General features: G+C 40.0%; 1 protein-coding gene across 2 annotated transcripts; it reads right to left on the minus strand.

The window, feature by feature from the left end:
• Positions 1-535: 535 nt before the first annotated feature.
• On the minus strand, positions 536-19556 carry Gypa (glycophorin A (MNS blood group)). Of its 2 annotated transcripts, XM_076571939.1 has the most exons (8): positions 19412-19556; positions 17229-17267; positions 16826-16909; positions 11047-11133; positions 7821-7856; positions 7072-7157; positions 4888-4956; positions 536-1010 (listed from the first exon to the last, which is right to left on the minus strand). In XM_076571939.1, the coding sequence occupies exons 1-8, from the start codon at positions 19443-19445 to the stop codon at positions 978-980; spliced, it is 468 nt and encodes a 155-aa protein (XP_076428054.1). In that variant the 5' UTR covers positions 19446-19556; the 3' UTR covers positions 536-977. The 2 variants fall into 2 exon arrangements, with proteins under 2 accessions (XP_076428054.1, XP_006971796.1); XM_006971734.4 differs by lacking the exon at positions 17229-17267 and having other exon boundaries at positions 19412-19554.
• Positions 19557-20319: the final 763 nt, after the last annotated feature.

Below are 20319 nucleotides of genomic sequence, written 5' to 3' on the forward strand. Positions count from 1 at the left end.
GCTATAAAGGAGTACAGTGTCAAGTCTAGTCACAAAGTTCCTTAGTCACTTCTATCTAGAAAGTTCTTTTTGATAATTCATTTCCTGAAGTTCTATTAATAAGGGAAACTTTCACTGGATGAATTCAAGAAGTTTGTTGGGAACTCAGATTACCCATTAAAGTTTTCACCTGCACCTCATATTTATACACATTGCTGTAGTTACTTTCTGATTTCTATTGCAAGGATGGGTCTGTGATTATTTTCATCCTTAGGGTACTCTGGTCTTTAAACATCTTTTTGCAACATTAGTCTGAACTCTGAAGGAGTCAATCCAACACTGTCAGACAAATTACTTTGAATCATTCAAAAGCAACTCACTGTTCAAAATATCCACTACTTTTTTGTTGACTTACATATCAAATAATAGATGTGTGTCCTTGCATACATTTATGTTTCTGGCATTTCTGAATATGAGCTTTATTAGTGTGGGAAAAGCACCCACACCACTAACATGGAACTGTGTGTTGCCTGTCTGTCAAGGAAGGACAGGGGTAGGACTTGCTGGCCTTTTAGTTTATTTAAAACAATGAAGCTGAATTCAGCAGTTAGAATGATAAAGGAACTTGGATTTCACAGAGATACTATAAGCCTTTCAATGATAACATTATGAACAAAATATAACACAGTCAAATAAGTCAGTCTTAATGGACAGCATATAAACTCAATTGAAATTTTGGAGCAAAATTTCTAGTGAAGTAGTTACAAAAATTTTTACCAACACGAAATCAAGTGTAAAGGAAACTTGTTTGTCATGTCATCTTCAGTTACTAATGAAAAGAGGTGTCCCTCCCCCGCCGCCCCCCATCGTGAAGCTTCAAAATGGTGACATTTTCTCTTATAACAGTACAGCTCAGGATGGTACATAATTTACTGAGATGTCTGATTCTTGTATTACTTTTTCCATTGACTGAAATCTTGTGTTTTCTTTGAGGTTTTTCAAACATCAGCAGGCTCTTCTTGAACAACGCTCTGTAGAAGGATGGGGCGGGTACAAAACAGTCATACAGGACACCGTTAGATTTGAAACAACATGAGATCATTGCATCCAATAAACGCCAGGATGCTACATTCTTGGAGCAGTCTTTGAAGGTAATTGTTATAAAATAGCCTTTGTTTAGCTCTATTGGAGGGTTTGTTTGTTTGTTTTAGAAAGGCACAAAGTTTTTCCTTTTGAAGACCTGTTTTAGAAATCCCAGGTGAGAAACAAACACAGTTCTGCTCCTCCCTTCTCCAGAGATGAGAAACCACAGAAAGTGGGGAGCGGCAGGGCCTAGAGCCACAACAGTAGCGAAGTGAGTTGATTTACATACACATGGTCAAATTGTAGGCAGGCTCCCGGTCTGCAAGGCCTTTCTTAGGAATAATGTCCTTTATGAAGAACCTGCACAGAAGCTTGCTGCTGCACTCCTCTGACTGCTTAGAGGAACAGCACTCAGCCAGCTCCCTCAGTGTACCCCACAGCCCTACCTTCTTGACTGGAAGGTTGCACTTAGGTCATGTCGTGTCTCAAGAATATAACAAAAGGGACCTGAGGGCATTTGTCCCGACAGCATTTCCCAATCTTCTTGTGTTTGATACCACAGGATGGTATCTCAAATATGCCCAGTGAAACAGAGCCTGGTAGGGTACATGAGGCTGGTAGGGTCATGTGAGGAAGCCACCATGGGCAGTTGACTAAAATTCACGTACTCTAATTTCCCACCAAGCCCATGTCATGACCAAGTACAAGGGAGGTAAGCACTGTCTGCCTTGCTCATCCCTGAAGATTCCTGGTTTCTACAGAGACCACAGAGCATCCTGGCCTTTTAAACCTTCAGCTTCAGCATCAATTTGGGACAGTATTCCGTAAAGTAAGGACTAAAGAATTTTTAATGATTTTCGTGTTTTCTCACATCTCTTGTGGGATGTTTGAACTCTTAACTCATTTCACTCACAACTATACCCTGAAAAATTTAATCTACACTGATATGGGAAAACAGTGAGCCTAAAATTTGGTTCACGTGTTATGAGTGTTAATAATTATGGGAAAAGCTTCAGTTGATTTTGAGCATTCTAACTCACTGTTCTCGACTGACGTCTCCCCCAATGCATACTTCTTAGGTTGATGCTTCAGGCACAATTTCCTGAGAACTGTATGAGTGGAGTGATACCAAGACTGTGCGCACAGACAAACTGTAGCGGGACCATTCAGCACTCACTCAGATACTCTGAATTGTTTTCTTACTGGTATGAAGGCCCCCTTGGCCCTCCTCCTCTCCTACCTCCCACCTCTCCCCCTTTTCCCTGCCCCAGGGATTGTTAAAGTTTACATTTTTCTTACAGAGGAATCCTTGCACTTTGTTTTTAAGATGTAAATATTTCCCACTATTGTTTTTGTCTTTGAGACAAGGTCTCTCTGCATAGACCTGGCTGTCCTGGAATTCACTATGTAGACTAGGCTGGCCTGGAAATGAACAAAGATTCACTTGAGTCTGCCTCCAAGAGTGAGGGATTAAAGGCGTGTGACACTGTACTTGGCTTATTTCCCACCTTTAAGGTTGGTAATACATTTTCTTTAAACAAACAATGACTCTGGGGCAATATTCTTTGGGATGAACAAAACATCCCTGAAATCTTGCATGTGTGTACCAACTTAGAACCCGAGTATGAAAATAAATGCAGGGGCCCAGACTTGCTGCAGGGGTACAAGGAGGCCATTTAGGAATGGAGTCTGCCGGTGGGGTGGCCATGTCAGAGGAGCATCAGATGGCAATTGAAATTCAGGCATCAGCCCACCAGGAGGAAAATCCCTGAGGGTGAATCTCAGATAGGAAAGGCCCCGAGACCACAGACTCCAGAATGTCTTTTGCTTCTGCTGGGCCTTTACATGTTTGCTGCTGCCATCTTTCTCTGGTATCTGACATGTTGTGAATGGGTGTGGGGAGATCCCCACTGCCTGTGATGTAGTGTGTTTATCTCATGGAAACATCCCAGTAGACTGGGCATTTTTTTTACCTGTGGATTATTATGAAGATGATTTCTTCCTAAGCTGTACTATCTAATTGATAATAATATTGTTAGTTTAAATAGAGTTTTGATGATTAAAAATACAAAAACAAAGTGTCATACAGCTGTAACACGTAAGTTTCTATTGAGGAGTCATATAGACTGTGGCTTAGGTTAATGATTAAGAAAAACAACTGAGTCCCAGTGGCCCAGACAGCTTAAATTCTTTAAACCTTAATGTTGGGAGATATGTTCACAGGTTTTGGAGTGCATCATAGCTGAAACAAAGCTTTGAAAATAACTTAAAGTTAGACTAAGATGTTTTTGTTAAATAGCTTTGAGGTGAAAAACCCAAGAAGACAATCTAAAGTTTCAGAAAGGCAAATAGTTGAATGTGGAACTCTTTAAAGTCAGGAAACAAGAACAAAGAAGCCCAGTTATCATTAGCTGATGTGCCTTTCTTGGTTGGATTGGTTGATGACCAAAGGTGATGATTATTTCTTTATACCCATTTCTGCCCTCAATCTCCTGATATAAAGAACTGTTGATAAGTGGGTATGCACCCTAAGGACTTAAAGGAGAGCTTACTGATTGTTTTTCATGTATAAAAATTTAGGTTTGTGATTCCTTTAAGATTCCTTATTAGATTACCTTTCAAAATAAGTAATAAAGTAATTGATTCTTTTTTTTTTTGTAACCACAATATGCAGCCTGCCAGGAAAAAAAATGGGTAGAAAAAAATGCCCTGCTTGCTTACACTCTGTTAATCTACAATAAGTTTCTTTGACGTAAATGTATGTGGGTTCTTGGGATGACTTTATTTTAATCATGTAAGGGAGATGAAAAACATGTTTTTACCTGTATTCATTATAACCATTCACTTGGAAAATAGAATGTAACCATATAGTAATTTTTATATTGCCTGAAAGATTTTGCTGGGGTATATAAGCTGTAAGGGAAAGAATAAAGATAGATTTAGAAAGAATTAGAAGGAAAACATCCAGAGTTAGAAAGAGTTAGAAGGAAAAAATCCAGAGTTAGATAGAATTAGAAGAAAAACATCAAGAATAAAGATAGAGTTAGAAGGAAAACATCAAGGATGAGAGAAGGAAATCACCAGGAAAATAAAGAATTGAGAATATGAAAGAAAAATAAACAAAAGGTCTGAAGGAAACCATCAAGAGAATGTGTGAGTGTCTTTTTCTCTAACCCCGTCATATAAAAAAGTCATAGTAAGTGCCAACTCCATGGATTCCCTTTGAGCCCTGAGCTGCTGCTGGAGGCTGGGCCCCAGGGAGTGATAGGAGTCTAAAGTGCTGATGTGAGCTCACAGGCAGGTGCATCCCAGGTAGACTCTTGCTCCATAGCCCAGGCTACCCTCCAATCCACAATTGCCACTCTGTGTGCTGGCAGAAGAAAAGGGCAACTCCTCAAGGTTGTAAGCCAAGGGGTGTGGTGTGGTTTGGGAGCTGGCTGCCTCTATAGTTAGAGCATCACATCCTAACCATGGTTGGGTCTCCCACACGTATTGCTTTGCTGGTTGGGAACTAAGGAGTACACTAAAAGAGTGTTTATTTTTTTCTTTCACTTACAGAATTTGTTTTACTTTAAAAAAAGAAAAGAAAAACCCTCCACCTAGGAGAGACTCTCTTTAAGCTATGAGCAAATCTCACATTAAAAAAAAAATAGCATTGGTGAATCCAGTTAGTTTGCTTCCCCATGATTCAGAAAGATGGAATTCACTAATCCATTCCTTTCTCCAAACACCAAATGAACATTTCAGGGTTTGAACATTACCTAAGAGAGAATTTCATTTTCAGAAAATGACTTTTCTACAATACATAGAGACAATACCACTAACCTGTTCAATAGAACTTAGATGCACATCTGTGTCTTCACTCTTGGGAGGGTGTATGTCAACTGAACTTTTCTAGGAACAAAACCCAAAAAACTATCACCACCATTGTCTAAATCAAATAAAAGTCCCTCAAACAAAATCATTTTTTCTAAACTCCTTTACTTTTGGTCGAAAGTTATATAGTCTTATTCTATTGGGAAAAGTCTCTATCTCATAGATACATAAGAACATTGATTTAAATTCTGTTTTGTTTTGTTGTAACAGGATCTCACTATGTGTAACTCTGACTGTCCTACTAGAATTCCCTCTGTAGACCAAGCTGGTCTCAAACTTACAGAGATCCACCTGCCTCTGCCTCCCAAGTGTTGGGATTAAAGGTGTGGGCCACCATGCCCAGCTCACTGATTTAAATCTATATCCAAATTTCTAAATAGTATTTCAATTCAACAAGGGTCATACTATCCTATAGAGTGACTTTTCCATATTCTCTACAAATAGCAAATGTGGAAATAAGAATAAAAATGAAGAAAGTACATTTCCAGAGTCATGTTGTCCAGATCCAAATTCTTCTGTGTATAAAGAGAGAATATTCTATGAATTTTGCCAACTGAACATTTCAGGGTTTGAACATTAGCTAAGAGGCAATTTCATTTTCACATATTTTCTGAGAAGATGACTTTTCTACAATATATAGACTTGAGATGAAGGAGTCATCTCATATCCGGCGTATCTCAGATAACAAGCAAGCACCCATAAATTAATATACAGCCAAATTACTAATAAATAATGAACTGTGTAACCTTGACTGACAAAGTGTTGACTAGGAAGACATATTTACACTGAATAATGAGAATTAGTGATAGAATAATAGAATTAGTGACTGATTGTGGGAATTGCCTATAAAAGTGGCTGAAGATCCAAGCAAAGAGATGGTGTAGATTTCATGTCATTTTTAGTGTGATGGCCCTGCTACCATAGTGTGGTCTCCACTTTAACTTTATCAATATGATACAGGCAGATCATTGTTATTGTGGAGCAATCAGGGAGAGATTAAAAATAGAAGATGCTAAATGCCCAGCTGTCAATTTTATAAATTCTGTTTTGTTTTGTTGTAACAGGATCTCAATTTTAATTGTTGTAACAGGATCTCAAAAGCTGTCAATTTTATATGACTTGGTGCTTGGGATATAGGACATAGCACTATAGATCCAGGGACAGTATCACAAATGTACAAGGTTTGTGTCTCAAATATCTTAGGTAGAAACCTATATACTCTAGAAAGCTGTTGACTATGTATTTAACAAATTATAGAAATAATTCCTGAAAGTATAGTCTTATATATGTCTTTAAAAATAGCTTTAATGATTAAAAATTCATATGGTGAAAACTAATGGGTGAATTTTGAATAATTTATTTCAGAACAGCTAGAATAGAAATAAGTAGAAGTGGGTCTGGAGAGACTGCTCAGTGGTTAGGAGGAGCAGTGACTGATCTTACAGAAGACCCAGGTTTGGTGCCAGTACCCACAGGGCTGGTTACAACCAGTTCCAGGAGATCTGATCATTTCTGGATGCTGGAGGCAATTGCATCGACATGGTACACCCAAACTCATGTAAACACACACACACACACACACACACACACACACACACACACACACACACACACACACTTACAATATCAATCTTAAGAAAGGAAATAAGCCGGGCGGTGGTGGCGCACGCCTTTAATCCCAGCACTTGGGAGGCAGAGGCAGGCGGATCTTTGTGAGTTCAAGGCCAGCCTGGGCTACCAAGTGAGTTCCAGGAAAGGCGCAAAGCTACACAGAGAAACCCTGTCTCGAAAAACAAAAAAAAAACAAAAAAAAAAACAAAAAAAAAAAGAAAGGAAATAAGTAGAAGTTTTAAATGTATCTAAGTATGATATATTGTCTTAAATATTTTATTCACAAATTAAATACAAGTAGAAATTTGACTAGCTCAAAAGATTTATATGCAGAAGTCACCTTAAATTTGGCAAATGCAAAAAACGGTTCAGTTGAGGATTCCGTGTTTTAGGTGTCCAGTTAAAAAGGATGGAGCTTTACAAAATTTTGCTTCTCTTTGTGTTCCAGTTGTACTCAGAAGACTATGTTGCCCAAAGTTGTTCACACTGGTACTTAAAACACGATGGACAGTGAACTCTTACCTTGGTTACTAGGCTGATTAAGTAATAAAAGAGAAGGATAGTTCCAACGATGCCAGCGATCACCCCCAAAACAATGGCTATTGTCACTACGGGAGATAAAAAGGAAGAAAGTGAAGAATCCACTGTGTCATTTGGAAAACCAAACGGTATTATAACCTTGCCTGCTCACAGAAAATGCATCAATACTTCATAGTTTCATCCACATTTAATCTTTAAAAACTTTGGATTTTGATAGTAACCTTGTGGGCACCTGGAACTTTATGCATTTGGCATTGATTGGAAAAAGCCACAAACTCTCTGATGGTTTGAACATTATGAGAGAAAACAATGTTTTCATGTATCCAAGGGTATGGAATGGATCACAGAATCACAGGTTTGGAAGGGAAGTAGCATAAACAGCTTACAAATGAGTAAATCCAGTTGAATGAGGCTGAGTTACCCAGTCAGACCACAGGAGAGCAGAATTAGAACTATTCTCCAGGTCACTTGGGTTCTAAGCATTTTCTTGTTATGGTCCACTTCCTGCACACTTGCTGACAGAAACAAAAGACCAGATCATGTATTGCTACTTCCAAAATTTAAAAGAAAAAAGTTCTTCCTTCAAAATCAGGACTGTTTGTTTTGGTCACTGACGTTAATGGCATATATTCACAATGGCATAGACCCTGTCACTTCTTCGGCATATGAAACAAAAACACTACAATTTAAAAATGGAATGGTTGTCATTTCATTAATGCACACCAACATACCTGGCTCGGAAAAAGGATGGTTATATCTTTCCAGTCCTGAAAAATAACGTTTTCAAAGTTAGTCAGAATAATAAGTAGCATATGTCTTTACAAAAAAATGTTTTAAAACAAGAGGATTTCTGCTGTGGAATAATTCTTCTGTACACTGTGAAAATGTGTTGCTTTCATTGCTAACAAAAACCTGATTGGCCAATAGCTAGGCAGGGTTTTCGGGGTAGAGAGAATGGTGGGAGGAAGAAGGGTGGAGTGAGAGGAGTCGTGAGCCAGGCACAGAAGAAACAACATGGAAGTTCATAGATGAGGTAAAGGAGCCTCGGGCAGCACACAGATGAATAGAAGTGGGTTAATTTCCATCGTAAGAGCTAGTTAGTGGCCAGCCTAAGCTATCGGTTGAGCACTTACAATTTATTAGTCTCTGTGTGGTTATTTGGGAGTGGCTGCCAAGATACAGAAAAGCTCTGCCTACAGATTTCCTTTTTTCTTTTTGAGATTATAATTTATTATATTTCTCCTTTCCCTTTTCTCTCTCCAAAATCTCCCATGGACCCTTCCCCACTGCCCTTCAAATTTATGGCCTCTTTTATAAAAAATTGTTATTGCATGCACATATGTATATGTATATACATATAAATTCCTAAATATAACCTGTTCAGCCTTTATAATTCTACTTGTATATGTTTTCAGAGAACTATAGGTGACTGAGGAATGCTGGGAATGGGAGGACTGTCCTTCCCGAGGGAAGAACGTACCAACTGGTTGTCCAGTGCTAAAAGGATTTCTTATTCTTAACCGTTTTTTGGTCACTTTTCAACACTAAAGTATTTGTGTTGGTTCAAGTGAGTGTTTGAACATTTGACTTTTAGTTGATGGAACTCTGCTGTAGTTATGGGGTGGTGCAGCCTAGATGGAGGAAATATGGCGCTGGTGACAGACTGTGGAAGTTACAGCCTTGCCTCACTTCCTAATGGATTTCTCTGCTTTGAATTTGCAGTTGCAGGTGTGATTTCTCCATGCCTTCCACCACATGGACTCACCCCTGGAATCATAAGCCAAAATAACTCTTTTTTCCATGAGTTGCTTTTGGTCATGGTGCTTTGTTTTAGCAGCAGAAAAGTAACTAATACATTGTAAGGAAACATGTCATTCTTACCTCTAGTCATTTCAATGTGGATTTTTACTACCCAACACATATTCTCGGGTGAGAAACTTGCCAACCAGCTCATTAACTGAGGGGAAGGGTGTGAGGAAATATTTAAAGGGACACCTGATGACTTCATAAGGGTGTGGAATCGTGAAAAAGTGAGACAGTAGAGACTCTCAGCCAACACTCCACACACTCTATTCTCTGTTCCAGCCTAAAGAGGCTCACATGGCTATCGATCTTCTGGATTTATGGCTTGGCCAGTGTCTGAATCTGAACGCTTACTGTGTCTCATTTGAACATTTGGCAGTGGTTCCAACAGATTTCCCATCTGTTAAGGTTTCTGGAAGTTTCCTCAAAGCCCTAATAGAATCCGTCTTCCCCCACCAGTCCACATCACAGAGTTTTTTCTCTCCTGGCCTTTCACCAATGAAGCCCTCACACTATCACAGCCGAAGTCTCCTGTTTTTATTACAAATAATTGTCTCATATGACATGGTTTCATATGGCCAAGAATTTGGATATATTTTGCTGCTCTCTAGGACTGAGAGTTCTAGAGAGTGGCAAAATATATCCAAAAAATAAAGATTCATCAAAGCTTTTTGTCTCTCTTTTTGGGGCTAAGCATATAGGCTTTGGGTTCAACCACAGGATGTCTGTTACTTAAGCAAGTTACTTATTTTCTCTGTGCTTTACAATTTTTTCAGAGAAAATGAGAACTATAATTTTTATGTCTCTGGGTTGTTGTTAGACTGTTAACTGATGCATGAAAATAAACAGTTCCCTGTCCCACCAAGCTGTCCTTTATAGAATGCATGTCGTGTAGCACTGTGTGTCTTCCAGGGGCTCTACGTGTTTTCCAGTTGACGTCTTCTTGTTGGCTTCATGCTGAAGTTACTCTCTAGTAAGATTGTTAATTGGATCCATGAGCCCAAAAAGCAGTTCTAAGCACTTGGCCTAATTTTTCTCCCTTGGTTTCTGAAACCTATTGCTTCCATTTATTTTAGTAGATACTTCTCAAGAATTCCAACTCACTTATGATCCTGAAGCCATCTGAGTCTTTCTGAGGCTCTATTTTAAATGTGGAGTGCCTTCTCTATGCCCATCTCTAAGTCCACAGAAGACCATCTGCCTTCTTCCTTCTATAAAACTAGACAGACAGACAGACAGACAGACACACACACACACATGTGCACGTGTGTGCACGCACACACACACACATCCTATCTACCTTCTTCCTTTTAGAAAACTACACACACACACACACCCACACACACACACACACACACCATTTATGTTCTTCTTTCTAGAAAACTAGACATAGACAGATAGACAGATAGACACACACAGACCATCTACCTTCTTCCTTTCAGAAAACTAGACAGACAGGCAGACACACATACACACACACACACACATACACACACACACACACGCACAAACACACATCCTATCTACTTTCTTCCTTTTAGAAAACTAGACAGACAGACAGACAGACAGACACACACACACACACACAGAGAGAGACAGAGAGAGAGAGAGAGGAGAGAGAGAGAGAGAGATCACATAAGCAAGCGCACCACAGGCTCACACTCATCCCCACACCCAGCTGAGCTTATGGTTATCAGCTTGCAGGCTTGGGGATCCACCTGGCTCCGGACCTGCATCCTGACTGACCTCCTATTTAATCTGTGGAGAAACACCGTAGGGCAAGTATGACTGGCTTCCTGTTAAGATTAATGGCATGGAGGTCCCTCAAGACAATTCATTCAAGGTCTGTAGGGAAACGGGGCCAGCCCAGGTGAGCTAGCTTGGTTTGCTCCAGACTCTCTGAGGCCTTCGCTCTTGGTTCCTTTATTTGTCCCCCCACCCAATTTCTGGGTCATATTTATCATTTGGGTGCTTTCCTGGTTTCAGTTTCTTTGATTCACAGTGTTATTCCTCTGTGCTATTCCAAAGCCTCTGAAAGGCCCTGAGCAGCCTAGCTGGCATTTCTCAGCATTGGTCAGTTTCCCTATGGTCACCAGTGGAATCCCACTGAGGAAATCCGCATCACAATGTAGAGTAGGTGAAAACAGAACAAACCTGTGCCATTCTGTGCTGTGAGGACAGGGATCTCAGGAGTGACAGATGGGTCACTGGGGGACATGTCAAATGGTTTGACAGAAGTACCTGTGTAAGACAGAAGTTGGGAAAGAGAAAGAACATGCAGTGACTGGGTGCACCATGAAGAACTCAGTAGAAGACAATTTCACCCCATGCCCCTTGGTGGCAGCTCCAGAACATCCTTACAACACAGACACAGAGACAGGATGAGTGTGGCTTGGTTTCCTCAGCTCTGAAATGACCATACCTCTGGTTACATCTCTCAGAAAGTCATTTTTAATTTTGGATTTCACCAGACTTAGACTGCATGGGCAAAGGTACAGAACCAATGTCACAGACGGTCTAGAATTTGAGACACCATTACAAGTTGAGGGAACTACAGGTGCCTCATAGATCATGAGAGGAAAGGAATGGAGAGGTGGGTTGGCAATGGAGGGAAAGGCTCCAGGGACAGGCAGGTCCCACACAACACAGCTGCTGGTGAATGTGGACGTTACCCCACACTAAGGTTCTGATAGGTGACAACCACTGTCAATAGCATCCAGGAGGAGGTAGATAAAGAGGCCATGCCTGGAGAGGCACATGAGGGAACCCCTCCTTGTGGCCAAGACCTTTCTGGATAAGCAGTCCTCTTGTATACAAGCCACCCCTCCTTACAGAGAGTCTTTATCACTCCTTAACATTGCCTTCAGCGAAGATCTGTCGGTTTAAATTGTTCTTGTGCAAAAGCAGGCAGAGACAGTGTAGAAACAAAGCACACTGAGGACATGGCTGTGCTGTCAGGGCTGATGGGCAGAAGAAGCTCAAGTCATATGACATTCACGTGTCCTCAAACGCTATTCTTTTGTTTTCCTAAGCACTTACAAATAGAAAGGCCATAAGCTGTAGATTGTACAAAATCCACAGGCTATGTATAGTTTTCTGGGACCCATATTTGTCTAATTGGCCTCTTTGGCTATAGAACCCAATTATCAGGGTTCTTAGACCCCCCCCCCCCCCCGCCGCCCGAGACGATCCCATCATGCAGAAGATAGTGTATGCCTGCACTAGTGACCCATGATGTTCCTGTTACATTTCGGGTGGGTCTGCCTCATTGTCTCCTCTGAATACTTTACTGCCACCAAACTGAGGGCATCAATAGCCCATGAGACACCTGAGGTTTATTCATGTTCCCTATAAAACATTGGCCATTTGGCTCAGTACAACTTTATCCATCTCATATAGGATCCATTAAGACATATAGGTAACCAATGGAAAAATGAGCAAATAGGCTGTATGGCTTCCCATATATAAGAGAGGATAAGAACAAATAAATGTGTATATATGTCATACTTCTTACATATTTTACATTATTTGATTGTTCATCTACTTATTTATATGTGTGCATGCATGTGTGGGCATCAGTGTACCACAGTGTGTGTGTGGAAGGCAAAAGACAGCTTGTGGGAGTTGGTTATCTTCTACTATGTGGATTCTGAGCATCAAACTCAGGAGGTTAAGCAAGCACCTGTACTTAAAAAGGGATGAGGAGGGTTATTTTCATAAAAGATACATTACAGAATGACACTTAGGTAAATACGGGACATTGTAGCTCCTAAACACAGGGACAAGGACTGTGAACCAAAGGAGAAATCGACATAAATATGATACTAAATTTTAACAGGGTTCTTCAATTGTGACAGACCAAAAAAAAAATCCAAAATACTTGCAATAACAAATGATTAATTATACTTCTAATTTACTTCTGATTACTCATAAATAAATGAACATATACTTTGCAATCATGTCTGCTAACATTCCCATGCAAGGTCCCACTCATTTTGTAGGTACATTGTTCCAATGCATGACAGTAGGATTTTGAGATCTGCACTCAAAAAATAGTTCAGGAGGGAAGGTGAACTTCTACGGTATTTTTTTCTAGTAAGCTATAGATTTTAGTGTTACAATCCATTGTCCTGGTGACCTCAAATAAATAGCTGTATTCATTTTGTTTTGTATTTTTATTTAATTTCTTCCATTTTAAGTATTGAATATAATCATGATGTGACTGGCCACATCAAAGAGTTACTCTCAGATTAAAAAATATCCATGTTACAAAAGAGTAAGAAATTATGACTGTCTCATGGGTTTGGAGGCAGGTTAATTGCTGTCCTTACAGGAGAAGACAGACTGTGAACCTTCACTGAAGCCTTCTCCTTATAAAAAAAAAAAAAGAAAACACAATTGTAAGAGGAAGAGCCAAGCCTGGAATATCATTCTGTGTGACAAAGAGAGCCACAAAGAGAGTGGACAACAGTCGTCCACTCAGCATGTAGACTGGAGTTGAGTTACCTGAAGGCAAATGAATTCAACTGAGGACTAGGAACACTTTGGCCAGTTATTTGCAACCTTTGTTAGTATAAAATGAGATTATGACTAGTGTATATATCACATCATCACTGACCACATTAAATGAATGTGTGTGTACAGTGTTTTAACAGAATGGAAAGGCTGATCCTAAAATACACATGGAATGAATAGATCCAAATAGCCAAAGCAGTGTCCAAGGACACAGTCTGAAGATTCAAACTTCCTGAGTTCAAAATTCATGATGAAAAAAACAGAAAACAAACAAACAAACAAACAAAAATTCCAGTGTTTGGAAAGCTGTGTTGCTCTAGTGATGAACATAAAGATCAGTGGGATAGGATTGAGAATCCAGAAGTTAATTTATATCTATGATTAATTTTCAAAGGAGTGTGGAGGCCATTCAATGGAAAAAAGCAATATTTTCAATAACTGCTATATTTACATGCAAAAAGGTAAAGAACTTTTTCTTCATGTCACATAAGAATATTAACTCAAAATTTATTGAAGATATATATACATCATATGTATATACATTAAACTATCATATAGAATATATATACACACATACACTGATGTATAAAAGTTAAAACTGTGAAACTACTCTTGGAAGAAAATATAGAGGTATAGTTTATAACCTTGAGTTTGGAAAAATGGTTCTTCAGATATGACACCATAAACAAAAGCAACAAAATAGGAAATAGAGTCCATAAAAATACATTAAAAGGTAAGAAGATGATTCCAGTATGGAAGAAAATAGTTTCAAGTCATGTATCTGATAAGATGACATCTAGAATATACAAAGAGTTCTTACAACTATACAACAAAAAATTTAGACATTTTAAACATTTCAATAGACATTTCCCCCCAAAGAATATATGAAATGAAAATGCCAACAGTTATGGTAAAAGTTACTGGGCATCATTAGTCACTATGGAAATGCAGACCAGAAACACCATGGAACTCCATGCCATACCTGCTAGCATGGCTACATGGAATTTTGCCAAAGTAGGGTGGGTTGGCTTAAGACTTTCCATGTTGATTACCAAAAAAAGTCAAGTACATCGAAGCATCTTTCCCTTTTAGAGGTCTTCAATACTATCCTAGACCTTCAACATTGTACATTAAGTAGGCTTTTGTTAGATGATTTTGCTCAACTGTAGGCTAACACAAGCATTCTAAACACACTTAAGGGAGGCTGGTCTAAGCTGTGAGATTTAGAAGATTAGGTGTATCAGGTTCATTTTTTTCACTATAATTTGGGGACATTACCCCAGGATAAGTCAAGGACCATCAGCAATTCAAAAGGTGGAAATTACAAGTGTGAGCAAAGATCTGGAGAAACTAGAATCTTTACACTCTGGTGGGAGAAAAGTAAATAGTGTAGGTCCTGTGAGGAAAGTCTGGGGCCAACTCAGCAAACAGAGTGCAGTATCTATGACTCCATAATTTGACCTCTGTGAATATTTACATGGGTGTCCTCCCCCAAAGTAGCATATGAATAGTCATAACAGCCCAATTCACAAGAGCTCAAAATACACACATTGCTATTAATTTTCTGTCAGTCAGTGAATGACTAATTCATTCATTCAATGGGATAACTTCCAGCCATAAAAAGAAATGAATACTTCATGCCCCAATATGCACAGATAAACATGTTATCCTAAGAGAAACAAGCCTCACAAATGCCACCGGTTGTATGAATCTATTTATTTGAAATATGCAAAATAAATAAATCCATAGCAGTAGAAAGAGAATTAGTAGTTGCTGTGGTACTGTGGGCACGGGAGGAGGGAGTGACTGGTAATGGACCTAAGATTGCTTTTTGGAATAATGAAGATATTCTGAAAGCAGAGAGTGGTGATGAATATACATCATTCTGGGCAAACCGAACACTTAAGACAGCAAAAATGGTGAACATTATCTCAAGCATATTTGATGTTGATAAAAAAAAATGAGATGACTTTATTTCTTGGGGGCATGGGACATTGGTTTAGTATGAGGATACTACAGTATAACCACATAGTGTCTAGATTTACACACTAAATTCTCCATTCACTGGCTAGAGGTAAATTTTCAAAACATTTTGAATTCCTGTTTCTTTCATCAGCAAATAAAATACTTTTTGCAAAGAACTTGTAGAATAATGGAAACAAATACACACAATGTTTGAATATACATCATAACCCCATTAACCAGAAGCAATAGAAGCCAACCTTTTTTTTGAGATGGTTTCTTGAAGTAGAGGCCTTACTTTCTCTGTGTCTGACTGTATATTTTTGTAATCTTGGATACGAAATTCCAAGTGGTTCCTAACAGCACTGAGCATGTGTGAATACTACCTGCATGGAAACTGCTTGGAAATATTGACAAACTGAGGTCCTTGTTGGGGCGGTAGGACAAAGGCTAAATGTTACTCAAAATAGATCTCACTTTTAACCTGGACTGGAGGAAACACAGCTAAGCAGAACCTCTTTTACTTACATTTACACACACTTCCAAGCACCAGATTCTTCTTCCCTGCATTGAGTGGTTTGCTTTTCTGTATTCTGTCAAGTTCATTGCTTAGATTGAACAGTGTCTTTGTTCTATACCACCTTAGAGGAAGCTCAGCTAGTTGCTGAACTCAAGCCTGATGTAAAGATCTCAGGAAAGGTCTATAGAGAACATGAGGGTTAGAACTCCCTCGCCAGACCTACGTCTGAGGTCAGCATGGGGCAAGAAAACTGAAGGAAAATGGGCAATGCTTCAGGACCATTCACAGCTCTGAATTAGGCATTGGCCGGAACACTACCTCATTCTAAGGATATGGTAGAAGTCTTCAAGCAGTTGTGTGGTCTGAGGTTCTATTACAGCTGCTTTTCTGATACTCTTAGCTATAGAAGGTGTGACAGTTTGGGACTTGGGAATGAATTCCCATTTCACAATGGAAAGACTAAGATGAGAAACTGTTGCCAATGGTTTGTGTCATGCATTCACTGTGACTTCTTGCTCTTTCCTCTACTGTATCCTTTGAGAATCAGTTTCACCATGAACCTTTCCACAAATTTTATTAACCACAAAGCAGTGAACAGCGATGTGTGTCTTCCTCCACTGACCGGAAAGCGCTGTTTGCTGACAAAGGCGTTCTAAGAAGCAGGGATTGTGTTCGTTCATTTTGCTTTTCTAAACCCTTTAAATATTTCTTCAGTGCATGAGATGATTGATTCTCTTTGCAGAAACATTTCTGCTTAGGAAAAAGCCAAGAGAAAGAAATTTGTGAGCCTACCCCCAGAGGCAACTGTGGGATGTTTCTGGTCAATGTTTTAGTGTCAGTTTGTTGACACCAGAAGATGTTGCAGATACACCTTACTGAAGACTCAGATAAGATTCCAACGGCTAGAAACCCATTATATAAAAACCCAGAGCCTACCCGTTGCTGGCAACGACACTAGATGCTCTCTTTGGTAGTGTTCAGTTGAAGGTATCAGGGGAGCAGTTGACACATGAAGAGAGTCTGCATACAGACAGGAAAGTTAGTTCAAATGAGCCTCCCACAGCCCACAGGGGCTAACATCTTACCCCAGCTTGAACGGTTATTAAAAAAAGATTTATCATTTTATTTAATGGGTGTGAGGATTTTCTTGCATGTGTGTTTTGCACCTTTATGTACCTGGTGCCTGTGGAAGCCAGAAGTGGCATCAGGATCCTGTAGAACTAGAGTTATAGACAATTGTGAGCTGCCATGTGGGTGCTGGGAATTGAACCCAGGTCCTCCACAAGAGCAACAAGTGTTCTTAACCATGGAAATGTGTATGTAAAAACATGGGTTCTACCTAAGTCTGGCAATGATGTCAAATGTTCTTCTTGGTAACCTGCAGTTGAAGATATAAAGAGGGCAGTTGTAAGAGAATGGCCTGAAAGGAAAAGGTGGACAAGTCATTTAAAATGTGTTTCCTACAGCTTACAGAACGGCACAGAATTTGTCAACTATTCATCCAGTAGAAGGTTACTATGCAGAACACACCAAGAACTCCAATATTTAAAAACATGGAGAAGTCCTCAAAAATAGGGAAATAATCTGAACAGATTCTTCCTGAAAAAAACTGAGGAGGCCACAGGTGTGTGGAGGAGCCCTAGACCTCACCAGGGAATTGCCACCTCACTCCAGCAGGAACAGCTACTGAAAACAGATTTACTGATTTTTATGTCATAGGTGTGAGTGTTTTTCCGGCATGTATGCACACGCACCTTGTGTGTGCACAGTGTTGGTGAAGGCCAGATGAGGCCAGATTCCCTAGGAGGGGAGCTACAGACAGCTGTGAGCTGCTGAGTGGGTGCTGGGAACAGAACTCAGGTCCTCTGCAAGAGCTACAAGGGTTCTGGATCATGGAGCGGTCTTGCCAGCTTCTTGCATTGACACAGGGTCACACTGTTAAACCCTGACTGGCTTACAATGTGCTGTGTAGACCAGACTGGCTTGAGCTCACAGAGATCTACCCTGAGTGCTGGGATTAAAGGTATGTGCCCCCACGCTAGTTGGAATAGGTATTCTTTAAAAAAGAAACAAACAAACAAACACCCCCCCCCCAAATACCCAAAACAAGTGTTGAGGACTTGGAGTAAATGTAACTCTTATAAGGAGTTGGTAGGGACATGGATTGCTGCAGTCACTGTGAACACAGTATGGAGTTCCCCCAAACATATTACATAGCTGTTCTATTAGTGGTGTGTATTGAAAGGACATGGAATAAGCTCATCAGAGATACCCACATGCCATGCTTACTGCAGCTCTTTTCGTGTGCACTAGGATGTGGAAGCAGCCTAAGGCCATCAGCATGTGATAAACAGATGCTATGGAGTACTACTCAGCCATATATTCAGCTTTGTTCTCCAGTCTGTCATGATCATCATTGCTAGCACCTATTTAGTGGTACTTATCGACACTTACTATGATGGTGATTCTTAATATACAATAAACAGATTTTTGCCTTCTTTTGGGTGCTGGAATGAGTACATTGTATTAGCACTTCTCTTAGCTCTTCTGGTGTTACTATGAGACAGGTACCGACATTGCCCACATTTTCCAGATGAAGCCAAGCGAGGGACTATGATTTGCCTCAGTGTTTTCCAGACTTTTAGATTTGATCCCAGTTTTGCTGTCCCTTGCACCATGTTCTTAACTCCTGCTTCATTCCATCTGCAGGGGAGTCTGGATCCCACCCCTGCATCCCACAGAAAGCTCTGCACCTTACTGCTCACTCAGACCCAGATCACAGCTATGCCCATGGGCAAACTCCTCTTCACACAGCTGCCTGCTCCTCCTCTGCCTTCTGGGCCCTTGCATTTCTAACACAGAATCACTGTGCTCAAGATAACATTGCTTAAAATATCCCCAGAAGGAGGCCAAAAAAATAAAGTTACTTTAAAGGAATTTAATAATACATGGACTTTATTTTAATGAACACACTAGTTTAGATTCATAGAACACCTAACCCAATTAAAAAGGTTTTCTGTTTGTTTGTTTAGTTTTTAGTTTTGTAGTAACAGTTCCACAAAAGAGAAACCCTTCACTGTTTCAGAGTTCATGCTCACTCACAGCTTGTCTCTTTTCAGCAGGAGAAACTGGATATACTACTTTTGAAAAAGAAAGGCCACAAATCTACCTTAACCTTCACTACTAACTTTGGCTTGGGAATAAGTCTCTTCATAGCCCAAACAAAGTAACATGCTTATTTATATAAAAATATTACTTGTACTTGATACAATCCTTTTAATTCTGTCTAGGTTTAGAATCGAAGCAAATTTCTTATACTGGGAGACTGTGATTCAGACTGTGCCCCAAATGGTGGGCACCCTTGTCCTTGGCTCTCATTGCCAGCTGAATCCTAGTAAAACCCACCCATGAGACTATTAACAAACTACTCAATTCATTTGCTCAGTTAGGTAAGAAAACCAAAATTGGCGCAATTCATGGTTTAGTAAATGAAACATCATCAAACTGAAAATACTCACTCACCTGATGTTGATGCCTCACCAGTTACAGTCTGCATATTGGGAGTGTCATTTAGCTCAGCCAGGAAGGCTAAACGTTATTCCCTGGCCCTGCCTACTTGCCGGTATCTCTCAGGTCCACCTTCCCCGGGCCTCTATCAGTTGATACACACTGGAGAGCATTTAAACGATGCAAAGTTATTTAGTGTCTGTTAATAAAGATAACCAGAGGGCCGCCTAACTGAGAGGATGTGTGTAATTAAAATCTTCATTTCAAAGAATTGCCGGCTGTGTTAAGTTTACTTTATGAAAATGAAGTGGGCATGGCGAGGTAGCCGCAGGAACCGCTCAGCTGGACAAAAAGATAAGCTGCGAGATCAGGGCCGGTGCCAGACTGCTGTAGAATGCGAATGTTTCTACTGTGGAAGTCCGTATGGTTCATTAAGAAAATGACTTCTTATGTATGAATTGGTGCTCTTGAGAATTAAAAAGCTTTCAAATTTGTGACAATTCAAACAGTCATGAAAAAGACATGAGACAGGAAAAAAATTTCAGGAAACTAGAATTCAAATTGAACTCCAGTGTCGACGTGGCTGTAGAAGCAGTTTCCTTTAAAATGCACCCAAATAACAAAAGTAAACGGTAGAAAGCAAAAACAGGCAAACGCCAAGCCCCGCAGTAAAGCAGGTTATAAGGAAGGGTGTGAAACGCTAAGGAGATCCAGGCTAACAGGAAGCAGGAACACAGCCCATACAAATCCCAGGCAGCCACCCTCCCCTGCTCAGGACACAGGAGAGCAAGGGCTGCTTTGAAGGTCTTTGGAAGACTAGTCAGCTCTTCCTCGGCTCCGGAGCAGGAACTGATCTTGAGCTAACACAGAAATGCGGTTCCTTCAGGCGAACTCGTTGCCCTGTCCTACCCGGATGGAAAAAA

Source organism: Peromyscus maniculatus, chromosome 5 (genome assembly GCF_049852395.1).
Source record: "Peromyscus maniculatus bairdii isolate BWxNUB_F1_BW_parent chromosome 5, HU_Pman_BW_mat_3.1, whole genome shotgun sequence".
Lineage (NCBI taxonomy): Eukaryota > Metazoa > Chordata > Mammalia > Rodentia > Cricetidae > Peromyscus > Peromyscus maniculatus.